We start from the raw sequence: 27,231 nt of genomic DNA on the forward strand, positions 1-27,231 counted from the left end.
TTGCTCTTTTTTATTCCCTTTATTACTCTTTTCCTCTTTCAGATCTAAAGTTTTCTAGTTCTGCACAGTTACAACTTTCTCCTGGTCAGATCAGCTTCACTCCTTATCAAGGACAGTGTCCTCTGAGCTTACTTTAGGCTGCTGTTGTTTTTATTCTTTTTTACCAGTTGTTATCACAGTTCATTTGCTTTTCATCTTCCAGAAATTTATTACATTTGTTTGTCCACTGATAGGCCTCTCTTCCATTTTCTTTTTCATTGTTGTTTCATGCAATTTTTTGTTCTTTACTATTATTTAGAGGGATCTCCCTGCAGGGAAAGGAGATAAGTAAGTGCTGTTAGTCAACCAACTTGAATTATGGAAAACCCAGATAGTTAGGGTTTTGATGATGAAAAAGGTATGGGGGGAGGTAGAGGAAAAAGATAGAATAAATCCCAGGGTGAGGAAATAATAAAATCAAAGGTTTGGAAACAGTAGATACAAGGCAAGTTCTCTTTCACTTGATCTAGAATAATTCTTCTTTATAGTATTATAATAGGCAATTAGCAAATACTTCATAAATGAGTAAATGAAGAATTTAAATTTTCATCAAATTAATGATTTACTTTTCTTTCAGGATCATCTCAAGAATGACTACAGGAGAAGATTTTGTCGGCCTTCCAGGTGTTTATATACTTAAGCTTATAAAATTATTTTCATTTCCATCTCCAGAAAGTGGAATTTTTAAGTGAAGAAAGGAAAAACTATTACCTCTGACTAGAATAATGGTTTCTATGCCCACTAAGAGTAGTCATCTTAGTTTTTTTATATTAACAGAAATATTAATGCAAACAGTGTAATGACTTAGTGGCAGTGAGAAAAAATATTCCCCTGATAAATGATAGACCAGGAAGAGGCAATCTCAGTTCTGACTGACAGCCATGGTGAAAGCACTCTGTAGAATCAATTGAATGGTAATGCTAGAAAGATGCAACTTATTTGGTGGTGCTAGAAGAAACAGTGGATGTGTTTATAAAAGGGGAATAGAAGGATATTTGTGGTGTTGGAACTGTTGAATACCTTGAGTACAGTGATATCAAAACATATAGATGTGATATATTTCATAGAGCTAAATATACACAAAAGTAAATACACAAATGAATACATGTAGAACTGGAAACATCTGAAAAAGATTGATGGATTGTATCAATATTAGTGTCCTGGTTGTGATAGTATACTATAGTTTTGTAAAATGTTCCCATTGAGGAAAATTAGATAAAATGAATAAGGGATCTCTTCTGTTTTATTTTTTTGCAACTGTATGTGAATCTATAGTTACCTCAATACAATTTTTAAATATAAATTTTATACTGATTCATAAGTTGCTGTTAAGATTAATGCCATTAAATCAAAAGTACATTTGAGAACTTGTAGTGAAGACTATTTGGAGGTATTAGGATTTGTGACCATAGAGTCTTTATACATTAAAGAAGCATTTCAAGACTGATTGAATTTGTTCAGAAAAATTTATGTTTCTTGTTTATATACAGCAGTAGTCTAAAACAGTTTTAGAGTGGCTATTCAATCAAGGAATTTAATTGTTAGTGTATAAAGTGACATGCTACTCTATTTACTTATCTGGGATCATTGGGACTCTTGAGTACTTGTTTTTTCTTCAGATAGTCAAGGTGGTATTTTTCCCATTAAGTAAATTGACATTTTTTTAATAAGGTGGTATGGAATTTTTGAAGTAGATGACAACTCAAGTAGCAAGTATCTTCTGGAAATGATAGGTTAACATTTTCCTTATTTCCCTCTTATTAGGACACCTAACATTAGTACAAAACAAGGCCAGAACATACTGGAAATTTTACAAGACTGTTTTGAAGAAAAAAGTAAGTCTTCATTTCTAGATGGACTTTGAGGGTTGGGATGGATGAAAATTAAATTTTTCATATTCATTAGTATCAAATTCAGCAAATATGTTCTAGCATTTAAATATGAAATACTTTCCCAGGAATTTTCATTTCTAGATGGACTTTGAGGGTTGGGATGGATGAAAATATAAATTTTTCATGTTCATTAGTATCAAATTCAACAAATATGTTCTAACATTTAAATGTGAAGTATTTTCCCAGGAATTTTGAGTACATTTACAACCTGCATGTACTTTCTGGTACACTGAGGATAATACTTGCAAAAAATTTGTCATTCCTTTAGTTCACACTAGATTCCTATAGTCTCAAAGTCTGTAAGTAATTATCATACCCAAGAGAAAATATTTCATGTAATGGGAATAAATGTGTAGGATTCTTGGGATCACTGGAGCTTGAGATAATGTTTGGTGATTTGCACCCCTCTCTAAAGGAATGGTGAATTTGGCAAAAACTTTTTGAAGTACTGGTCAGCATCAGACGTTATTGGACTAAGAATAGACCAACTAAAGAAATGAACAGAGGTAGTGGAGAAGTATCTCTTCTATATAAACTCTGAAAGAAGAGTTGGTACATATTTCTTCTTGTTTGTCTTTATTAATTCCTGATGTCTTCTAGGAACATTTGAATAATGATTAGATGTCTCTACTTCATTTAAACTAATTGTGTTTAAAAAGTCAACAAACTTCTTCACATATCATGTAGAACTTCTTTTAACTGTACCCAAAAGATTTTATATCACATACCATTTAAAAAAATTTTGCTTTTTTAGGTCTTGCTGATGATTATTGCACAAATTCTACAAAGTCAGTGCTGTATTCAACACCTAAAAAAGAAGACATGTCTATTCAGTCACCAAGCAAAGAGGTAAGTAAAAACGGAGAACTGGTACAGGTGTAATATTTTAATGAGTGAAACAATACACATTATAGTTAGGTACATTTTAGTTAAGTTGTCTTATTCTTAAAGTGGAGTCATATATTCCCACTGATTTTTCTATAACATTTGGAAGTATTTTGTGAAAAATTTGATATGTTTGATTTGTTTGAAATTAGAGGGCTGGGATTAGAATATGCAAGTTATAATAATCATTTTTCACTTTTAAAATAATACTTAAATTAGGCTTTTAGGAAAGAGGGCAATTATTGAATAATCGAGCCTCACACATTTGGTTATTTTGTGGAAACTGAAGGCAACCTACTATTATATAGGAGAATCAATCTTTTAGTGATTATATATCCTAAGAGGGTAGCAAACTTCCCAATAAAGTTTTTGAAGCTAATGAGAAAAAATTATTCAAAAACACAATACTAATTGGAGAGAAAAATGATATATTACTAGAAATAACATTTTAGAAACTTGTAAAAACAAATAATTAAATATATAGCCTTTTCCAAGGAATGAAGACAGATCACTTTCTTTCAGAATTGAGAGACCTTTAATGTCATAAATTATAGATAGAGATTTCTATCAGTACAGATTTCTTAAAAGTTAAGTCAGCTTTCCTGGGATAAACTTGACTTGGTCAGAAAGTATTAACTGTTTTGATGTGGTTTGCTAATATTTAAGATGTTTGTGTCTATGCTCATGACCAATACTATCTTTTTTTCCTCAAAATGTTCTAAAGGCCTTTGGTATCAAGTTTATTCTGAAGGTCTACTTCTAGGTAGGATGTAACAAGATTATAGCAGGCCAACGCTCCTGCTGTAACAGCTAATAAAAAAAGGAGTAAAATGGAAACCAATCATATTTGTAGAGGCATGGGTTACTGTGGAAGCAATAAGGGCTAGGTGAACTAAAATTCCAAAGAGATAATCCCCAGAAGATGAGTTGACATTTGTTAATTTTCTTCCCTGGGAGTATTTGCTAATATTAGGCAAAAACATAGGGTGTCTGCTGTTGGAAAGCAGAGATTTTCTCAGCTGTGCAGGGATGGCATGACAAATTGGAATCCAGAGGTTCCTCAGAAGGATAGCACTTGTGTAAGTTCTGGGGTGGTTCAGAGCTCTGAGCCAGAAAGGTGAATGAAATACATAGTCTACTATGCTAAGACAAAGTCCTGCTGTCCTTCTGCAGGAAAGGGGCCCATCACAAACAGTCACATGACATATTTTGAAGCAGTCTTGGGAAGAGGCCAAAAAAAGTAAAGCAGAGGCTGCCAAAGGGCTAAACTGAATTATCTCACAATCTTTAAGGGCTAAGGAGACTCATCAGGTTGTCAGTTAACACAGGAGAGCTCATTTTTAAAGAACAGGGTGGACTACAGGTGGAATGAGTCTTACTAAAATTTCATCTCGGACTGACCCAGCTCAATTCTTGAGAGAATGAGGATCTGATTGTTTCAATTCAATCTGCCTAAAAGGAGAAAAGGAGAACCTACTTTATAGAAAGATATTAATGGGAGCCTCTACTTTTTTTTAAATTCATGCTTTTTGTTTTGAGATCATTACAGATTTCAAGCAGCTATAATAGAGTGCAAGACCATTATCATTTACCTAGTTTTCTCTAAAGGTAATCTTGCTAAAATGTAGTACAGTATCACAACCAGGATATTGATATTGATACAGAGCAGTTCTATCACTGCAGGATCCCATTTGTCCTTTTATAGTAACACTTTTCTTTTCCCCTCACCCCCTTCTCAATCCTGACACCTCTAATCTAGTCTCCATTTCTTCAATTTAGTTATTTTAAGAGTGTTGTTTAAATGGAGTCAAACAGTATATAATTTTTTGTAATTGGCTTTTTCACTTAGGATAATCCTTAGAGATTCATTCATTTAAGTTTTTGTGTGTGTCAGTAATTATTTCTTTGCTGGGTGGTATTTCATGGTATAGATGTACTGCAGTTTGTTGAACCATTTTCTTGTCTTTAAGTTTTCTCTTGATTTAATTCTTAGTTTTTCCATTTGTTGATTTTCTGTGCATCTATGATTAATTTATTAGCAGTTTCTGTGACAAAATTATAATTGTCTTCTCAGTGTATTTAGACACACCAAGTAATTTATTATTTTCAGACTTTTTTCCTGGAGACATTTTTCCTTAGATCTTTCTACTCTTTGATTTTTGTTCCTGTCTATCCTTAGGCCCATCACATAGGTGTTGCCATATGATTTCCCTTTATTATCCAGGGAAGTCCCCTCTCTTCTCCTGTATTGCAACTCATTTTTCTTGGATCTCAAATCTTCCTTTTCCTTGCTGTCTCTATTTTTTGGTGGGGCTTATTCTTTAGTAGCTTCCTGAGAATTTAAGATCTTAAATGTTTGAAAATACTATGATAGAAAACCTTCCTGATCGGTAATTAGGATGGGTACAGAATTCTAGTGTAGAAATTATTTTCCCTCAGATTTTTAAGAGCATGCTCTATTTTAGCTTCTTGTGATGTTATTAAAAATAACATTCTGATTCCTTGATCCTTTGTATGTGACTGTTTTTTTCATCTTTGGGAGCTTTTATGATTTTGTCATCTGTCTTTAGTGATCTGAAATTTCATAATACTTCTTGATGTTAGGTTCCTCTAACCCTTTGCTCATTTCTGTGTACACTAGAGCCTTTTGTCAAATGTCCAGTATCCTTAGCTTTCTCCACATGTTTAAGAGTGGGAAACTAAAAGTGATTGCAAGTTTTTTTGCAAAGTAAAATTTGTACATTGGTAGATTTCATTGTGGTATGATCTGTCTTGATCTGTCTGGGCCATGTCACTGATGTCAGTGTTAATATCTGCAGATTTGTTTTCGTGGCTTTCTTTTACTGACAAATATTTTGTTCTGCTTGGCAGTCTGAGTCAGAATACAGATATTCTTAGCCAGATGGGGCAAAGGAGAAGGTGCAGTTTGAATACTTCCACTTCATGTCCCTCTTTTTAATGTATTGCTCTTACCTTCAGCTTTGTCTCATGCTACTTTGTTCAGTCTCTTTGATTCTGAAACTCCAGAGAGTAAACATCTAATCTTTTGTTAGGGTTGGAAGAAGAGGGGCTCTGTGACTCTTACTACTTCCTGTAGATACTTCTAATAACTTTTTCTATTTGTAAGCCTCAGCTGGGCCCCCTCTTTTAGAGGTGCCTTGTACCTCGAATTACTGATATATGGTTTCTCCATAAACATAAACTTCTCTTCTTCTGGGCTTTCTCCATCACTAGCATGTTGATGCATGTTGGTATTCTTTCTGGCTAATTTGTTGCTTTGAGAAATGATCTCCTCTCCAATTAAAAAAATTGTAGATATCTTTCATCTCCTTTTTCTTTTTATCCTTCTGGGATACATTTTAAAAAATCATTTATCAGGTTTCAAGAGGGAGCAGAGTGTAATGAAAACTTGTTTTTGTTCTTTATGTGATTGAGTTTTGTAGTGTATCCACTGAACAGCAGTGCAGTGGCTCCATTATTTACATATTTCCTATTGATAAATTTTTAGACTACTTCCATCTATTCATTATTACAGTCATGTAGTGAACATCTATTTGTTCATGCCTCCTTGTGCACGTGTTGTAACTGAATTTCTCTAGGATATGCACATTTGAAGTGAAATTGTTAAATATTGTCAAATTTTTCTGCAAAATGGTTTACCAGTTTTCTTTCCTACCCACAATGTATGAATGAGATTTCCTTTTTCTAGGTTTTTAAAATTTATGACTTGATACATTTCAGATTTATAAAACAGAATATGTGTAAATATAAGGTATTAAAAATAATGTGAAAAAACCCACCATATCTACCTGTCCCTCAGTGCAAGAAATACCAGTACCTTTGAAGCATTTCTGTGCTCCCTTCTAATCCTATTCTTCTGCCTCTCCTCCTTGCACCAAGGTAACCACTATATTGAATTCCATGTTCTTCATTCCCATCCTTTACTTTATAGTTCTACCATGTAGGTGTGTGCTGATATTTGTGTCAACATTTCTTCACTGCTTGTGACAGGTCCCACTGCCATCCACTTGCTGGGTCTGTCACTAGAAGGACTCATGAGACTCATCATGTAGTTGTTTTCTTGACTGAGGTTTGTTACAGCCATATAGTCAGGATGCACAGCTAGATCAGTGGAGGAAAAAGATGTATCAGGCAGAATCTGGAGGAGTCCATGTCAGGTTTCCTATGCTTCCCAGAGGGGTTACACCAGAGTGTGCCCTTGTTGCCTCGAGCAGTCAAGTGCAGTAAGACGTGTAGTTTTTTGGTCCAAAGAAGCCTTTTGAGACTTGGCCTATTCTTATTAGGGGCTGGTTACATAGGCACCCTCCACCCACAAAATTCTTAAATTCTCTGAAGGAAAAAGGAAGTAGGTATGCACTATAAATTACATTGTTTCTGCAAATAGTCTAGGAAAGCAGGCATAGCAGGCACGACCTTTTTAGCTGGTGGTAGAGGAAACATTCTGAAAACAAGTCCCCAGATGCCAAACAAGTGCTAACCTTGTAAGCAGGCTCTTTAAGTAACAGGCCTACTACAGTAGCTCTTCATGCATAGAGTGTATCTCTGAATATTATTTATGTATTGTTTTACATGTTTTTGCATGTGTTTTGAACTTTACTTAAATGGGGTTATTATATACTTATGCAGCTTCCTTTTGTTTGGGTTAACAATCATTTATAATATAACAATTACAGCACTTAAAACAACCATTTATTCATTTCACTGTTGTATATATGATATGTTATATGACTATACCCTTATTTATTTATTTATTTATTAAATATTCTGCCAAATAGGTTTTGGCCTTTCAGAGCAGCACTATTTCTAGGACAGGTTATATGAAATTTCAACTTGACTAGATAATGCCAAATTGTTTTCCAAAGTAATTATTTATGTATACAACTCTAGCAGCTGGTCTAGATTTATAAAAATGTTCATTTTTCCAATTTAAAAGCAAATGTGTTTAATCAGGATTGGTAATGTAATAGAGTAGATCTAATGTTGTATCTCTTTTAGACTCAGTGCCAGAAATCACATCCAAAATCAGTTCCAGTTTCTTCAAGGAAAAAAGAAGCCTCTCTGCAGTTCATTGTAGAACCACGTGAAGCTATTGACAAGTCAGGTTGGTGGCATCCCCATGGGTGTTATTTGCCTAGATATAGTTTAAAAGTTAGGAATGCTGAAGGTGGTGCATGCATGTGTTGGCTTGAGAGAGAAGGCAAGGGTCAGCCTAGGCAGAATTGTGATGTGGATGGAGTTGTTTTTGATTCCCTCTCAATTCCATGGGTTGGGGGAGAGAGAGAGAGAGAGAGACAGAGACAGAGAGTGTGTGTGTGTGTGTGTGTGTGTGTGTGTGTGTGTTCAAGCATGAATAATAAGTTTTATTTGATTTACCTTTTTTTTAAAAAAATAAATATTATCTCACAGTTTCTGTAGGTCACGAATTCAGAAGCAGCTTAGTTAGAGTGGTTCTGTCTTGAAATCTCTCATGAGGTGGTAGTAAAGATTTTGGCCAGGGTTGCATCCATCTAAAGGCTCATCTGGTGCTAAGGATATTATTACCAAGGTGAGTCCCTCATGTGGGGCTAGTTCCTGGCAGGAAATCTTAATTCATTGCCACGTGGACCTCTCCATGGTCTTCTTGAACATCTTTTTTTCCCCTTGATGTTTAATTGACAGTTTATTAATTTCAGATATACAACATAATTATTCAGTATTTGTATATGGTCGGTGTTCTTCTCTTTTCTGTTGTTCCATTTCCTTTAGTTAATATATATATATATATATATATATATATATATATATATATATAGTATTTTATTACATTATATATATATATAAAACCAGTTTTATTCAACTACATTTTTCAAATTAGAAAAAGTTTTTCATTTAAGGTAAAAGTCAAGAATTTAAAAGAAAAAAACTACTAATCATTATTCCTATCATCCTGTGGAAGTAACCTTTGAATCCTTTCATACCTTTATTTGTGCTCCTAAATGAAAAATGTAAGTGGGTGTGCGCATACTCCACTGTCAGAAGAGGCTTCTGCAATTTTCTTTTATACCAGTAAATAGGATTCCCAAACCTATGTAGAGGGCAATGTTTGGACACCAGCTGGGTGTCCCAAGAATTCAACTCAATTCTGACACTGTCTATTTCGGATAGCATTGTCTTCCATAGGCCTCAGTCCTATAAGACTCCCTCAGCCTCCATTTCAGACTCCAGTCTTAAGCCCCTGGTTATTGCCTATGCTTCTGTCCAACCCTCAATAGATTGGAAGTTCTAACAACCTCCTCTTTAGGTTCTATTAATTTGCTAGAGCAGCTCACAAAAATCAGGGAAAGACTTGTATTTATCAGTTTATTAAAAGATATGATAAGGATATAATCAACAGCCTGATGAAGAGATGCATGGGGCAAAGTCCTGAACAAAGGACCTTCTGTCCTCCTGTAGCTTGGGGCCTGGCTCACTGACATGTGGCAGTGTTCTGATTCTCCAAGCATGGAAGGTCCCCGAAAAGGAAAAGGACCAAAAAGCCCTCCACTTGGGTTTTATGGAGGCTTCATAGTCTCCATAGTTATGATTAAGTCATTGGCCACTGGTAATTGATAACAACCTCCATCCCCTCTCTCCTCCTTGAAGGTTGGGGTGGAGGTCAGGTGGGAGTTTGGGACTCAAAATTCCAACCCTCTGATCACATACATGGTTGGTCTTCCTAACAACTGGCCCCCACCCTTGGGGTGGCCAGAAGTCACCATTAAGAACAAGACACCCATTTTACCTTTATTGCTCTGAAGGGTTTTAGGATATGTGGATGAAGATGAAATATATCTTAAAAACATATTTTGGTCATCTGAATGACCAAAATAAATATTTCTTATAAATCACATCATAACCAGCAATGTAAGAAAGTACCTTTTACCTGGTAGATTATTTACTATTCTTTTTTTGCCAATTTGATCATTATTGTCTCATTGTTACTTTAGTGTCTTTTTCTAATACCACTGAATTTGAACCACCTTTTTATAAGTTCATTGCCTATTTGAATTTGCTTTTATCTGATTGTCTATTCATATCCCTTGCTCATTTGTTTTATCTTATTTATGAGAGATCTTTGAATTGAATGTCTGTAACTGTAATTTGTGTGACAGATATTTTTCCAAATGATATCTTGACTCTTACAGATTTTGTTTATAGTTTCTTTAATCATCTAATGGGGAAGTTTTTAAATATTACCAACTATGTGACTTTTACAGCTTTTAAGTTTCCTGTTTTGGTTAAAAGATGTATCTTATCCTAATAGTATGTATAGTAGCTTTGATTTTCATATTAACATTTTCTTTAAATTTTTAATCCATCTGAAGTGTGTTTTGGTATATAATGTGATGTAATGTTATAATTTTATTTTCTTCCACATGCTCGGTTGTGCTAGGCCATTTTATTAATTATATAATCCATTTTCTTCTGAATATATTACTTTTATCATATATGAAATCTTACATATCATTTAATACATTTTTAAATTTTGGTCTATTAGTTTATTCTTAAGGTCAAAACAATATAGTCGTCCTCCTTTATCTTCATGGGATAAATTCCAAGACCCCAGTGGATGCCTGAAACCATGGATAATACCAAGCCCTATATATTATGTTTTACCTATACACACATACCTATGATAAAGTTTAATTCATAAATTAGGCACAGTAAGAGATTAAAGCAATAACTAATAATAAAATAGAACAAATAATATACTATAATAAAAGTTATATGAATATGTTCTCTCTCCCAAAATATCTTACTGCATTTTACTCACCCTTTTTCCTCTTCTGATTACATGAGATGATAAAATATTTGAACAATGAGATAAAGTGAGATAAATTACATAGACACAGTATTAGGCTATTATTGACCTTCTGATGATTAATGTCAGAAGGAATATCATCTTCTGGACCTCAGTTGACTGTAGGTGTTCAAGATCACAAAAACTGAAACCTTGGATAAGGAGCAACCACTGTACTGTTTTACAAATAATGGTTTTATATTATGTGTTGATATAGAGGTATTTACCTTTATAATCACTAATTCTCTGCCATTCTCAAACCTTTTTTCTGCCTATGAACTTTCAGTTTTAACCAAACCTTATTGTTGGGATTTTAACTCAAATTACATTTAATTTGTATAGTAATTTTGTGAGAATTCATGTTTTTGTGTTACTTAGGTTTTCTACATATAACATATGTCTTATATGTTTATGTCCTTCAAAAGTGTTAGCCTGAAGGGCATGACAAGAGCATGAAAAGATGATACACAGAATGGGAGAAAATATTTGCATGTGGTGTATCTAGTAATGGATTTATATCAAGAATATACAGTGAATTCCTACAGCTCAATAACAACAAAAATAAGCAATGTAATTTAAAAGTGAGTAATGGACTTGAATAGGCATTTGTCCAATTGGCCAATGAATACATGAAAGATGCTCCATGTTAGTCATTAGAGAAATGAAAATCAAAACCCCAATGAGATACCACTTTGTACATACCAGGATGGCTATTATTAAAGGATAAAAAAGGAAAATAACAAATGTTGATGAGAATGTGGATAAATTAGAACTTCAAACGTTGCTGTTGATGTAAAATGGTGCAGCTACTGTGGAAAACAGTTTGGTGATTCCTCAAAAAATTAGATACAGAATTGCTGTGTGACACAGAAATTCCATCCCTAGGTTTATACCAAAAAAAAAATTGAAAACAGGGACTCAAAATAGATACTTGCACTCCAACATTCATAGTGGCATTATTCATAATACCCCAGAGGTGGAAACAACCCCAGTGTCTATCCAAATGAATGGATAAAAAACATGTGGTATATAGGTACAGTGACATTCAGCCATAAAAAGGAATAAAGTTATGATACCTGCTACAGTATGAAAGAACCTTCATAACATTATGCCAAGTGATAAGCTTTTCAAGTGTATTCATTCAGCAGTATAAATTTCCTGCTTAGCACTGCTGCAGCTGCATCCCACAGATTTTGATGTGTTGTTTTCTCTTTATTCTTACCTACTTGTATGTGTTTTTTAATATCCTTTAAGACTTCCTCTTTAACTCATTGATCCATTGGTTGTTTAGTAGCATGTTGTTTAGCCTTCATGTATTTTTTTTTTCAATTTTTCTCTTGTGTTTGATTTCTAGTTTCATACCGTTGTGGTCAGGTAAGATGCTTAATAACAATACCAATCTTTCAAGTTTATTGAGACTTGGTTTTTGACCTAATATGTGATCCATCCTGGAGACAGTTCCATGTGCATTTGAAAAGATCGTATATCCTGTTGATTTTGGATGAAATGTTTTATTTTTAAGTCTATCTGATCTAATGTGTCATTCAAAGCCAGGGTTTCCTTTGATTTTTTTTTGCCTTAATAAGCTATTCATTGATGTAAGCAAAGAGTTAAAAGTCCCATACTGTTGTTGTATTACTGTTAATTTCTACTTTTATGTGTGTTGATATTTGCTTTATATACTTAGGTGCTCCCCTGTCGGGTACATAGATATTTACAGTTGATATATCTCCTTGATGGATTGATCCCTTTATCATTATGTAATGCCCTTCTTTGTCTCCTGTATAGTCTTAATTTTGAAATCTATTTGGCCTGATTTAGTATTACCACCCCTGCATTTATTTTCAGTCCCATTTGCTTGGAGTATCTTTTTCAGTGTTTGTGTGTCTTTGAGTCTGAAGTGAGTCTCTTATAGGCAGCGTATAGATGGGTTTTGTGTTTTTATCTAGTCTCTGTATGACTTTCAATTGGATTATTTAGTTCATTTTCATTTAAAGTAATCACTGATAAATATGTACTTAATGCGATTTTTAGTTATGAAAACAACTGTTAATCATTTTTGTAGTTCTTTTCCTTCTTTGCTGTCTTACCTTGTTATTTGATGACTGTCTTTAATGTTATGGTTTGATTCCTTTCTCTTTATTTTTTGTGTATTTGTCATAGTGCTTTCTTTGGTTTATGTTTACCATAGGTTTATATATTGCATCCTATGTATCTAGCCATTTATATTAATAGTCTGTATTAAAAAGCATTATTTTTTTATTCCCCTCCTTCATGTTTTATGTATATGATGACATATTTTACATGTTTTTACTTTGTGTATACCTTGATTTATATTTGTGTATATAATGCTTTTGTCTTTTGATCTTCATACTAGCTTAATAAGTGATTGATCTACTACCTTTACTCTATGGCTGCTTTACCAATGAAATTTTTTCTTTTCACAGTTTTCTTACTTCTAGTTATTATTTTTTTTCCACTTAAAGAAGTGAAAACATTTAACATTTATTGTAAGGCTGGAACAGTGGTAATGAATTCCTTAAATTTTTGTTTTCTGGAAAACTGTCTTTAATTATGAGTGATAACAGTACTGGGAGCATATTTGGTTATGGGTTTTTTCTTCCAGCACTTTGAATATATCATGCCTCTCCCTTCTGGCCTATATAACGTTCCTATTGAAAAAGCAGGTGATAGCTTTTTGATATTTCCCTTTTATATAATTATTTGCTTCTCTTTTAATATTCTTTTTTTAATACTTAATTTTTGACATTTCAGTTTTTGGTCTTGGCTTGGACCTTCTTGGGATCACCATGTTTGAGGCTCTCTGTGCTTCAGAGATGGACCCAAGTTAGGGAAGTTTTCAGCTATCATTTTTTTCAAATTAGGTTTTTTATTTCTTTCTCTCTTCTCCTTCTGGGACCCCTATAATGTGAATGTTATTACGCTTGAAGTTGTCATAGAGATCCCTTAACTCCTCATTTAAAACTTTTTTTCCTTTCTGCTGTTCAGCTTTGTTGCTTTCCATTGCCATGTCTTCAAGTTTGTTGATCCATTCTTCTGCATCATCTGATCTTCTGTTGATTCCCTCTAGTATATTTTTCATTTCAGTTCTAGTATTCTTCAGCTCTTATTTTAAAAAAAAAAAATATATATATATCCTGTATGTTCATTGAAATTTGCACTCAGCTTCACTGAAGCTCTTTTCTCTCCAATCCAGTGAGTACCTTTATGACCATTACTTTGAACTCTTTATCAGGTATATTGCTATGTCTGTCTCATTTAGCTCTTTTTCTGACATTTTGTCTTGGTCTTTCATTTGGAACACATTACTCTGCTTCCTCATTTTTTGATTCTCCATGTTTGTTTCTGTGTAGGTCAACTGTGTCTTCTGGTCTTAAAATAGGGGCCTTTTGTACTGGGTATTCTGTTGTGCCAGGCACCAGAACCAGGAGCTCCAGGTTTTCTTATGTACCCTACTGTTGTGGCTGGGCTAGGCGTGCTGTAAGTGTGCTCTTGGTCAGGGTTTGCTTCCAGCATTGCTTGATGAAAGGTTCAGATGTAACAGCTGTGAGTGGGCTGGTAGGCTGGGTCAACCCTTAGTCTGTCAGCAGTCGTCTGCTGTGACTACTATTGGCAGTGGTGGGCATCATATGCTTCTGGCATAGTAGCCTAGGTGTACCTACTAAAGGCATGCTGGTGGGTGGGTATAGCTCCTCTCCTCCCCAGGGCTGGAGTCACTCTGGGAAGGTGCTGGCTGCTCTGGCTAGGGCTGTCCACTGGGTGTGGCAGGGCAGGAATCACTTGGAGGGCATCTACTGGGGCAGGTGGTTGGATGGGGCATGTCCACAGGGGAAAGCCAAGGCAGGGCAAGTGGTGCTGGCATGATGGATGGAGAGTAGTCAGTACTGACTTCTGCAAATGTTTGACTAGCTAGGGTGAAGGAGGGCAAGAAAAATGTTTTGAGCCAGCACGTCGTCCCCTGGGGAAAGCGATCGCAGATCCCTGCCCCTCTGGCCCATGTACCAAAATTCATCAGTAAATCTCCTTCTTGTATAACCCAGTTGCTTTTCAAACTGCTGCTGATTTGTTGGGTCTCAGACCAGGTGAAAGAGTGTGCCAGCCCTCCAAAAGCAGAGACTTGGCCTTCCACAACCATCTGGCTGTTCCAAGTTAAACCCCACTGATTTTCAAAGCTTCTGAGCTAGGCCCCACTGATTTTCAAAGGTAGATACTATGGGAGTTCATCTTCCTAATGTTGATCCCCAGGGCCATATGGGGCATGGTCCCCTTGCTTTTCTCCTCCATGCCATGCTCCCTCCTGTTAGTTGTTGTGTTTGAGGGTGGTGGTGGTGGTTTGTATCCTGACCATGTCTCTTCCCACTTTACTCTTCTTGATGTGGCCTTTTCTTTATGTTGTTAGCTGTGGAAGAATCTGTTCTGTCTGTCTAAGGGGAGTTTTCAGAGTGAGTTACATTACATATAGTTGCTGCCTCAGTGTGTCTGTGTGTGGAGATGGTCTCAAGAACTTACTACTCTGCTATGTGTACAGAATTGCAGGGAACTTTAAATTAAAACAAAAATTAGGGTCCACTACCCATCTATAAGAAGGGCTGCAATCTAAAGTACTAGTTCTCTTTTGTAACATCTGTTTCTTTGAGAGTTTCTGTCCTCATTTGTTTCAAGAGAATTTACAAGTGATTGTTAAAACATTTTGTGGAGGAGAGAGGATTAAAGGTGGCACCATGAGAGGTGAGACAGAGGCTTCCTCCTAAAACCGCATATAATAAGAAAATATAATTAATATGACTAATCCTGAAACAGCAACAGGAAAGAGGGCTGCGCCAAACTGCATACACCTGGAGAAAAGAATAAACCTAACGGAACAGGGTAAGATACTAAAGCCGTGGCCTGGCGGGACCCAAGCCCTTCCCCCAACCCAGGTCATCAGTGGGGGGGGGAGAGAAGCGGAGTGGGGAGGGAGTGGAGGCATGGAACTGCTGAATACCTAACTCCAGAGATCTGCTCTGGGAGCACAAACCTACATTTCATGGTGCTTGCATGATACTGTCATGATTAGGGGGTTGGAAAGCTAAGACAGGCAGAATTCCTGGTGAGACTGAGATTCCAGCTGCTTGTGGAAAGCAGGGATCCATATCCAGCTGTTTGGGGACAAAAGAAAGGCGGGCAGTCTGAGAGACTTCCTAACAGCAAGAGGGCTACTAAAGGGCCAAGGATTGCACAGAGCTTACTGCTCAGGAGAAAGTACAGGTAGAGGAAATTGTCCGGGTGCACTCTGCCCAGTAGGTTGGGAACTTTCACAATTTTCAGGCACTCCAGCTCCCTGGCTGGCTACACAGCTCGAAGGACCCCCCTCCGTGATACGCAACCTACCGTGCCTTTCTCCCGGCCAGCCACACCTGGCTCACAAACTGGTAAATCCTAACCCGGTGTTTGGCCAGCCAGAGGGAAGCCCCATCTACAGTAGCTACAAACACAAAGCATAGAGGCTTATACCTCTGTGATCACCCCACTGATTCTGGCAGTGGAGACAGGCATAGCAGTCGGAAAGAAGGAAACAGCTGTTTCCTCCCACCAGGCACCAATACCACTCCTGTGCGACTCCCGACATTGCTTCAGGGGCAGAGCAGCTCCAGAGAGTAGAGCTACTGGGCACTAGAGGGCACCATAGACAAATATGAAATGCCAGAGAAACCTGGTTCAAAGTAAATTTATGAATACAACACCTGAGAAAGATTCAAATGAAATTGACTTCATGAATCTTCCTGAAAGGGATTTCAAAATAAAAGTTGTTAAAATGTTCATGGAGGTACAGAAAAACATTCAAGAACTCAGGAATGAATTCTGGTCAGAGATCCAGTCATTGAAGAGCATAAAGGAAGGTATTAAAGCAGATTAGATATGGTGGAGGAGACAATAAATGAAATGGAACTACAGAGAGGAATACAAAGAAGCTGAGACACAGAGAGAAAAAGGATATCTAAAAATGAAAAAATATTGAGAGAACAGTGTGACCAATCCAAATGGAACAATATTCACATTATAGGGGTACCAGAAGAAGAAAGGAGAGAAAGGGATAGAAAGTGTCTTTGAGGAGGTAGTTGCTGAAAATTTCCCCAATCTGGGGAAGGAGACAATCTCTCAGGCCATGGAGGTGCACAGATCTCTGAACACAAGGGACCCAAGGAGGACAACACCAAGACATATAATAATTAAAATTGCAAAGATCAAGGATAAGGACAGACTATTAAAAGCAGCCAGAGAGAGAAATAAGATCACATAAAAAGGAAAGCCCATCAGGCTATCATCAGACTTCTCAGCAGAAACCTTACAGACCAGAAGGGAGTGGCATGATGTATTTAATGCAATGAAGCAGAAGGGTCTTGAACCAAGAATACTGTATCCGGAAAGATTATCATTTAAATTTGAAGTAGGGATTAAACAATTTCCAGAAAAATAAAAGCTGAGAGAATTTACCTCCCACAAACCATCTCTACAGTCTATTTTGGAGGGACTCCTATAGATGGAAGTGTTCCTAAAGTTTAGCAGCTGTCACCAGAAGTAATAAAACCAGTAAAGAAAGTAGAATGGCTAATTACTAAGCAAATGAAAAAATAAATCAACTATCCCCAAAGTCAATCAAGGGATAGACAAAGAGTACATAATATGATACCAAATATATAAAGAATTGGAGAGGAAGAAAAAGGAGGAAAACAAAAGAACCTTAAGATTATGTTTGTAATAGCACACTAAGTGAGTTAAGTTAGATTCTTAGATAGTAAGGAAGTTAACTTTGATCCTTTGGTAACCACGAATCTAAAACCTGCAATCACAGTAAGTACATACCTATGAATAATCACTCTAAATGTAAATGGACTGAATGCACCAATCAAAAGACAGAGTCACTGAATGGATGAAAAAAGTAGACCCAACTATATGTTGCCTTCAAGAGACTCACTTTAAACCCAAAGAAATACACAGACTGAAAGTGAAAGGATGGAAAAAGATATTTCATGCAACTAATAGGAAAAAACAGGAGTTGCAGTACTTGTATCAGACAAAATAGACGTCAAAACAAAGAAAGTCACAAGAGACAAAGAAGGACATTACATAATGATTAAGGGGTCAGTCCAACAAGAAGATATAACCATTATAAATACCTATGCGCCCAACACAGGAGGACCTACATATGTAAAACAAATACTAACAGCATTAAAAGGGAAAATAAAATGAAATGCATTCATTCTAGGAGACTTTAACACTCCACTCATTCTAAAGGACAGATCAACAACACAGAATATATGTAAGGACACAGAGGCACTGAACAACACGTTGGAACGGATGGACCTAACAGACATCTACATAACTATACACCCAAAAGCAGCAGAATACACATTCTTCTCAAGTGCACATGGAATATTTTCAAGAATAGATCATATACTAGGCCACAAAAACAGCCTCAGTAAATTCAAAAAGATTGAAAGTGTACCAACCAGTTTCTCAGACTGCAAAGGTATGAAACTAGAAATAAATTACTCAAAGAAAATAAAAAATCCCACAAACACATGGAGGCTTCACAATATGCTCCTAAATAACCAATGGACCAATGACCAAATAAATACAGAGATCAAGCAATATATGGAGACAAATGACAACAGTAATTCAACACCACAAAATCTGTGGAACACAGCAAAGGCCATACTAAGAGGAAAGGATATTGCAATACAGGACGACCTCAGGAAAGAACAATCCCATATGAGCCATCTAAATTTACAATTAACGAAACTAGAAAAAGAAGAACAAATGAGGCCCAAAGTCAGTAGAAGGAGGGACATAGTAAAAATTAGAGCAGAAATAAATAAAATCAAGAAGAATAAAACAATAGAAAGAATCAATGAAATCAAGAGCTGGTTCTTTGAGAAAATAAACAAAATAGATAAACCCCTAGCCAGACTTATCAAGAAAAAAAGAGAGTCTACACACATAAACAGAATCAGATATGAAAAAGGAAAAACCACTACGGACACCACAGAAATACAAAGAATTACTAGAGAATACTCTGAAAAATTATATGCCAACAAACTTGATAACCAAGAAAAAATGGACAACTTTCTAGAAATATACAACCTTCCATGGCTGACCCAGAAAGAAATAGAAAATCTGAACAGACCAATTACCAGCAACAAAATTGAACTCATAATAAAAAAACTACCTAAGAGCAAAATTCCTGGACCAGGTGGCTTCACCGCTGAATTTTGTCAAATATGTAGTGAAGACCTAATACCCATTCTCCTTAAAGTTTTCCAAAGAGTAGAAGAAGAAGGAATACTTCCAAACTCATTCTATGAGGCCAGCATCACTCTAATACCAAAACCAGGCAAAGACACCACAAAAAAAGAAAATTACAGACCAATATCCCTGATGAACACAGATGCAAAAATACTCAACAAAATATTAGCAAACCAAATTCAAAAATACATCAAAAAGATCATCCATTATGATCAAGTAGGATTTATGCCAGGGTTGCAAGGATGGTACAACATTCGAAAATCCATCAATATCATCCACCACATAAATAAAAAGAAGGACAAACATCACAAGATCATCTCCATAGATGCTGTAAAATCATTTGACAAAATTCAACATCCATTCATGACTAAAGCTCTCAACAAAATGGGTATAGAGGGCAAGTACCTCAACATAATAAAGGCCATATATGACAAACCCACAGCCAACATTATACTTAAAAGTGAGAATTTGAAAGCTTTTCCTTTAAAATTGGGAACAAGACAAGGATGCTCACTCTCCCCACTTTTATTCAGCACAGTACTGGATGTCCTAGCCATGGCAATCAGACAACACAAAGAAATAAAAGGCATCCAGATTGGAAATCTGGATTGGGTCTTATGTTTCGTACACATGGTGTGGGGGTTCACGGATATAACAGTGTAGCACAGAGAAGGCAAACAGTGAATCTGTGGCATCGTACTGCAGTGCTGGACAGTGACTGCATTGGGGTATGGGTGGGGCTTGATAATATGGGTAGATGTAGTAACCTCATTGTTTTTTCATATGAAACCTTCATAAGAGTGTATATCAATAATACCTTAATAGAAAATTTAAAAAAAACAGTGAAGAAAAAAGAAAAAAGGAAACCTAGCCATATGTGATAGTCTGGATGGACCTAGAGGTTATTATGCTAAGTGAAATAAGCCCAGCTGAGAAAGACAAATACCATATGATTTCACTTATTTGTGGAATTTGAGAACAAAACAAAACAACAACAAAATAACAGTAGACTCATAGACTGAGAAGCGACTGGCAGTTACCATGGGTGACAGGTTGGGATGGGTGGATGGGTAGGGGTAGAGAGATAAATTGACACAAAAGTTCTCAAACATAGTATAAGCTGGTCACCGAGATGGTAGTACAGCATGGAGAATATAGCCAATGATTCTATAACATCTTTCTGTGTTGAGAGGTGGTAACTATACTAGTTGGATCGAGGATTTAATAATATGGGTAACTGGTGAACCATTGTGTTCTAAACTAAAACTAATATGAGATTATCTATCAACTATATTTCTATTAAAAATTCAGTTAATGTAATATGGAGATAGCAAAAATAAAAACCAATAAGAAGAAAAAAAAGTTGCAAATACAATGAGCATAGGGCTTTTGGTTATGGAATAAAATAGCACAGACTCAGTTTTTCTTGCTTTTCCCTCTAAATATAATTATATCCCTGGTAATTATTCCTTCAAACAGTAGTAACTCTGAAAACTGGAAGGAAGAAAATATATTGGCATAGAATTTCAAGACTTAAGTAACAACATGTATTGTAGTTAGACCCTTGCGTTTTTGTTCCCATAACCATCCATACTGGTCTCCAGAGAAGCCTGCAACCCAGAAATACCAATAGGCACTGGGAAAAAAAAAAAAAGCCTCCATTTTCTAGCCAAAAATGTTGGGTAAGGGAAACACAAGAGAGATATAGAAAGAAATCACAATTCCCAGATCACAGTCTAGGCACTGTGACACTCCAGTCCACCAGCAGTGGCAGAGCAGCAAAGCCTTAGGATGAACCAGGCCCTGACTCCATAAGCACCTTGGGACAGCAGCAGAGGAGCAAAGCCCTGGACCAACCCAGTCCCCTCTTCAAAAATCAGAAATGCCAGCCTGTATGATCCACAAGTTGCTAAAGAGTAGTGACACCTCTAACCTTCCCAGCCACTGCTTCACAGACCGAGGCAGTATTCTGATCCACTTGATAATAGTGACACGTCACAGGCTATCCCACAGTTCACAAGAGTACCAATGGTCTAATTTGAGTCAGGACAAGCATAAGAGAGCCCTTATGTCCCTACCCTGTCTTCCACCCAACCAGATAAAGAGATCCAGTCACAGAAGTTTCTGACTCCAACCCCCACGTGGGTGAATGACACCATCAGGAAAGCAAATTCCATTTTACACAGACAGCTTTACAAGAAAATCTGGAGCTGTGTCTCAGAAGCACAACAAAATGAAACAAACAAAATAACACAGCTAGAACTCTAAACACTTAATTGTCATTGCATATAAAATCCATAAATATAGGCCAAAACCACTACACATTAAGCCAAAACATGGCAACTATGTACTCTAATAAATAACAAGTACAATCAAAAGTCTCCTAATATAATGACAAAAAACATAGAGTATAACCAAAATGTGTCATCATAACAAAAACATGAAATACACAACCTGAACAAGAAATTATCAATGGATGCAAATGGACAAGATGAATCAGTTATTGGAATTATTTAACATGAAATTTAAAGCAGACATCATAAAAAATTTTTTAAAATTCTTTATTAAAGTATTACTGATATACACTCTTATGAAGGTTTCACATGAAAAAACAATGTGGTTACTACATCTACCCATATTATCGAGTCACCACCCATACCCCAAAGCAATCACTGTCCATCAGTGTACTAAGATGCCACAGATTCACTATTTACTTTCTCTGTGCTACACTGTTTGTCCTGTGTCCCTCCATACCATGTGTACTGAACATAATACCCCTCAATCCCCTTCTCCCTCCTTCCCTACCCACCCTCCCAGACCCCTTCCCTTTGATAACTGCTAGTCCCTTCTTGGAGTCTGAGTCTACTACTGTTTTGTTCCTTCAGTTTTGTTTTGTTGTTATACCCCACAAATAAGGGAAATCATTTGGCACTTGTCTTTCTTTTCCTGGCTTATTTCACTGAGCATAATATCCTCCAGCTCCATCCATGTTGCAACTGGTAGGATTTGTTTCTTTTTTATGGCTGAATAGTATTCCATTGTGTATATGTACCACATCTTCTTTATCCATTCATCTGCTGATAGACACTAAGGTTGCTTCCATATCTTGGCTATTGTAAATAGTGCTGCAATAAACATAGGGGTGCATATGTCTTTTGAGTCTGAGAAGTTGTATTCTTTGGGTAAATTCCAAAGAGTGGGATTCCCAGGTCAAATGGTATTTCTATTTTTACTTTTTTGAGGAACCTCCATATTGCTTTCCACAATGGTTGAACTAGCTTACATACCTACCAGCAGTGTCAGAGGGTTTACTTTCTCTGCATCCTTGCCAGCATTTGTTCTTCTTAGTCTTTTCCATGCTGGCTATCCTTACTGGTGTGAGGTGATATCTCACTGTGGTTTTAGTTTGCATTTCCCTGATGATTAGGGATGTGGAGCATCTTTTCATGTGTCTGTTGGCCATCTGAATTTCTTCTTTGGAGAACTGTCTTTTTCTATTCCTTGCCCATTTTTAATCGGGTTATTTGCTTTTTGGGTGTTGAGGCATGTGAGTTCTTTATATATTTTGGATGTTAACCCCTTGTCAGATATGGCATTTACAAATATATTCTCCCATACTGTAGGATGCCTTTTTGTTCTGTTGATGGTGTCCTTTGCTGTACAGAAACTTTTTACTTTGATGTAGTCCCACGTGTTCATTTTTGCTTTTCTTTCCCTTGCTCAAGGAGATGTGTTCAGGAAGAAGTTGCTCATGCTTATGTTCAGGAGATTTTTGCATATGTTGTCTTCTAAGAGTTTTATGGTTCCATGACTTACATTCAGGTCTTTGATCCAGTTAAAGTTTACTTTTGTGTATGGGTTTAAACAGTAATCCAGTTTCATTCTTTTGCATGTAGCTGTCCAGTTCTGCCAACACCAGTTGTTGGAGAGGCTGTCATTTCCCCATTGTATGTTCATGGCTCCTTTATCATATATTAATTGACCATATATGGTTGGGTTTATATCAGGGCACTCCAGTCTGTTCCATTGGTCTATGGGTCTGTTCTTCTGCCAGTACCAAATTGACTTGATTATTGTGGCTGTGTAGAAGACCCTGAAGTTGGGGAGCATAATCCCCCCTCAATTTATTCTTCCTTCTCAGGATTGCTTTGGCTATTTGAGGTCTCTTTGTGGTTCCATATGAAATTTAGAACTATTTGCTCTAGTTCATTGAAGAATGCTATTGGTATTTTGATAGGAATTGCACTGAATCTATAGACTGCTTTAGGCAGGATGGCCATTTTGGCAACATTAATTCTTCCTACCCATGACCATGGGGTGTGTTTCCATTTATTGGTATCTTCTTTAATTTCTGTCATGAGTGTCTTGTAGTTTCCAGATTATAGTTCTTTCACTTTCTTGGTTATGTTTTATTCCTTGGTATTTTATTCTTTTTGATGCAACTGTGAGTGGAATTGTTTTCCTGATTTCTCTTTCTGCTAGTTCATCATTAGTGTACAGCAATTCAACAGATTTCTGTGTATTAATTTTGTATCCTGCAACTTTTCTGAATTCAGATATTAGATCTAGTAGTTTTTGGAGTGGATTCTTTAGGGTTTTTTAATGCACAATATCATGTCATCTTCAAAAGGTCTCAGTTTAACTTCTTCCTTGCCAATCTGGATGCCTTTTATTTCTTTGTGTTGTCTGATTGCCATGGCTAGAACATCCAGTACTGTGCTGAATAAAAGTGGGGAGAGTGAGCATCCTTGTCTTGTTCCCAATTTTAAAGGAAAAGCTTTCAAATTCTCACTTGTAAGTATAATGTTGGCTGTGGGTTTGTCATATATGGCCTTTATTATGTTGAGGTACTTGCCCTCTATACCCATTTTGTTGAGAGCTTTAGTCATGAATGGATGTTGAATTTTGTCAAATGGTTTTACAGCATCTATGGAGATGATCTTGTGATGTTTGTCCTTCTTTTTATTTATGTGGTGGATGATATTGATGGATTTTCGAATGTTGTACCATCCTTGCAACCCTGGCATAAATCCTACTTGATCATAATGGATGATCTTTTTGATGTATTTTTGAATTTGGTTTGCTAATATTTTGTTGAGTATTTTTGCATCTGTGTTCATCAGGGATATTGGTCTGTAATTTTCTTTTTTTGTGGTGTCTTTGCCTGGTTTTGGTATTAGAGTGATGCTGGCCTCATAGAATGAGTTTGGAAGTATTCCCTCTTCTTCTACTCTTTGGAAAACTTTAAGGAGAATGGGTATTAGGTCTTCACTACATATTTGACAAAATTCAGCGGTGAAGCCATCTGGTTCAGGAATTTTGCTCTTAGGTAGTTTTTTTATTATGAGTTCAATTTTGTTGCTGGTAATTGGTCTGTTCAGATTTTCTATTTCTTTCTGGGTCAGCCATGGAAGGTTGTATATTTCTAGAAAGTTGTCCATTTTTTCTTGGTTATCAAGTTTGTTGGCATATAATTTTTCAGAATATTCTCTAATAATTCTTTGTATTTCTGTGGTGTCCGTAGTGATTTTTCCTTTCTCATATCTGATTCTGTTTATGTGTGTAGACTCTCTTTTTTTCCTTGATAAGTCTGGCTAGGGGTATTTCTTTGGAACAATGTATGTTCATGTCCTCTGCCCTTTTTTAATTGGGTCATTTGTGTTTTTGGTGTGAGTCATATGAATTCTTTACATATTTTGGGTGTTAACCCCTTATCAGATAAATCATTTATAGACATATTCTACCATCCTATAGCTTGCCATTTGTTCGGTTGATGATGACCTTAGCTGTATAGAAGCTTTTTTGTTTGACATATTCCCGTTTGTTCATGTTTTTATTTTGTTTTCTTTGGGCAGGGAGATGTGTCCAGAAAAACAGTGCTCATGCTTTTGTTTAAGAGATTTTTGCCTGTGTTTTCTTCTAAAAGTTTTATGGTTTCATGTCTTAGATTTAGGTCTTTAATCTGCTTTGAGCTTACTTTGGTGTATGGAGTTTGTATTTTTAGTTTTTAATCTTTGCTGTTTAATTGTATGAATCTGTATGAATAGTACTGAGCCATTGTACTTTTTCTTTTTTCTTTGAAGGTTGAGGATTAAGAGAATATGTATATGTATATATAAAGATATATAAATAGGTTTTCGCTCTGTACATATACATGTTTGTTATCTATCTCTGTATCTTTTATATTTGTATATGTGTTCAGTTTATGTATATGAATGTGCTTAGCTAGGGTGAAGAGAATACAGATATTTTCTTTATTTGTATATGTAAAAGATGCATTTATATACATATTCTTTGTACATATATCCATTATATAGCTTTATATGTCTGTTATTTCCGTATATGTATGTACATAAATAAATAATGTGCTTATCAAGTTGCTCTAGTTTGCCCACTCTTAACCTAAAGGTTGAATCTCATAATTTCTTTAGGAATACTTCATTATTTTAGCTGTATGTACATTTATTCCAGCTTTGAGTAAGTTGACTATATAAATAAAATTGTGTATTTTCTATATTTGATAATTGCTCTCATTTTAAAACTTGAGAGCATAGACCAAATATATCCTTCCAGTTCATTAATTTCATAAATTAGAACATTTAAATCACTAATATGTTTTACTCATTGATCTTTGATTTTAAAGTTAATGAATGACCTATGAATCTTCTGAAAACAATTTCTAAATTTTTGTCAAGTTTTAAAAAGTGCATTTGTTTCTTATATTAAATTTGAAAAATTTTCTTCATGTAATTTCCTTCTAGTTCAAGCCCATGAAGTTCGTCAGAAAGTTTTGGCAACTGATGTTGGTTCTAAAAATACACCTGACTCAAGAAAAATGTCAAGTAAAAAACTCAAAGATCAACACCCTGAAGCTGATGAGGACTTTTACTTATCTGTTGGCTCACCTTCCATTCTTTTGGGTGCAAAAACAGCTACATCGCAAAATGCTATTCCATCTATTGTCCAAAAGAGAGAGACCTATGCTTTAGAAAATTCAGTAAATACTCTGTCTTCGAGTACAGAGATTGCTCGTAAAACCAGAAAAAGGTGATTTTTTATTTATTTAAGTAATACTACTCTATAAAAATTTTACCTTTCATAGTAAAAAGTGGGCAGTTTAATCTTTTCTGTATTTTATAGTTAAGTATTGAGGAGTATTAACATGTTATGAGAAGAATATAACATATATTCAGTTTATAGTTAATGAGGAAGGCCTTAAAGGGTACTTCAGTGGTTTGGGGCTTAACCTTTCTGTGGTCTGTGGAAAAATGTTTTTTTTCCCAATAATGTGTTTTTTAATAACTTAAGAGAAACAATTTGTATTTCCTTTGGTTTTTGTAATACAAGGGTAATTATGTATCAGGTCATTTTTAGGGTGAAAATGATTATTGATGAGTTGTACTAAACCTGTATCTATTTCTTGGGATTTTCCCTTTGGTCTTTAAGAGGCAAAGTAGATTGTCCAAGGTCCGTGCCTTCTGGGGACTTCTGCAATGAGTGTAATTAATATCTGTCTATGGTCTTGTGTGATTCTTGGAGGTAAGGAGTTAAGTACTAAGACTTTACTTTTTGAATTGTGGTCTGTGGCTCAGGATCAAGAGTAATGGCATAATCTGGAAGCTTGCTAGAATTGCAGAATGTCAAATCCTACTCTAGACCTACTGAAACAGAGTCTACATTCAGTTAGATTCTCCAAAGGATTCAAATTCATATTAAATGTTTGTAAACTAGTGCTTTGAGCTCTACATTTCCTTGATGTATGATTTAATTAATTTTTTCTATTGATAAATGCAAAATTTAATTTCTTTGAGCAATTTGCTTCATATCTTTTGTGTAAGAGATTACAAATTTAAGATAAAGGAAAATTTTGTAACTCTGTTGTCATTGTAAGGGGAGTTCAGGAAAACTTGTAACAAGCTGTGGGAGCATTCAGTCTGCCTTCTTTTTAACTTTTTAGGTTAAACTTTGAAGATAAAGATGTTTCAAAGAAATTAGAAATAGCGAGTAAAGTAGAAGTAGAGGATAAAGTATCAGAAGGACCACAAGAGAGGAAACAGTCAAGAACATCTCATAAAAGAGTACAAGATTCAGAATATGACATTCAACCAGAATCTAAAAAGAGTTTTTCAACATTGTTTTTAGAAACTGTAAAAAGAAAAAGTGAGTCCAGGTGAGTTATTAAGAGACTGTCCTTTGAGATACCTTTCTTTCACATTCTATGAACCATATCTAAGAATTCTTAATGCTATTTAACTAGAAGTTAATCTT

The 27,231-nt window shown here is 35.7% G+C and overlaps 1 protein-coding gene across 4 annotated transcripts in view; it reads left to right on the forward strand.

Annotated features, from left to right (window-relative positions):
* The window catches only part of CENPC (centromere protein C), a 123,949-nt gene that overhangs the window by 16,023 nt on the left and 80,695 nt on the right, over positions 1–27,231 (forward strand). For all 4 annotated transcript variants that reach the window (XR_005063524.2, XM_037026616.2, XM_073237521.1 and 1 more), the window contains exons 2-7: positions 617–663; positions 1,804–1,874; positions 2,686–2,780; positions 7,833–7,938; positions 25,725–26,010; positions 26,921–27,133. Coding sequence is in view for 3 of the 4 variants with exons in the window: in XM_037026616.2 (XP_036882511.1) it covers positions 617–663; positions 1,804–1,874; positions 2,686–2,780; positions 7,833–7,938; positions 25,725–26,010; positions 26,921–27,133 (818 nt within the window). In the remaining variant the exon portion in view is untranslated. The remainder of the gene's footprint in view (positions 1–616; positions 664–1,803; positions 1,875–2,685; positions 2,781–7,832; positions 7,939–25,724; positions 26,011–26,920; positions 27,134–27,231) is intronic.

The sequence above is a fragment of the Manis javanica genome, chromosome 5 (assembly GCF_040802235.1).
Source record: "Manis javanica isolate MJ-LG chromosome 5, MJ_LKY, whole genome shotgun sequence".
NCBI lineage: Eukaryota > Metazoa > Chordata > Mammalia > Pholidota > Manidae > Manis > Manis javanica.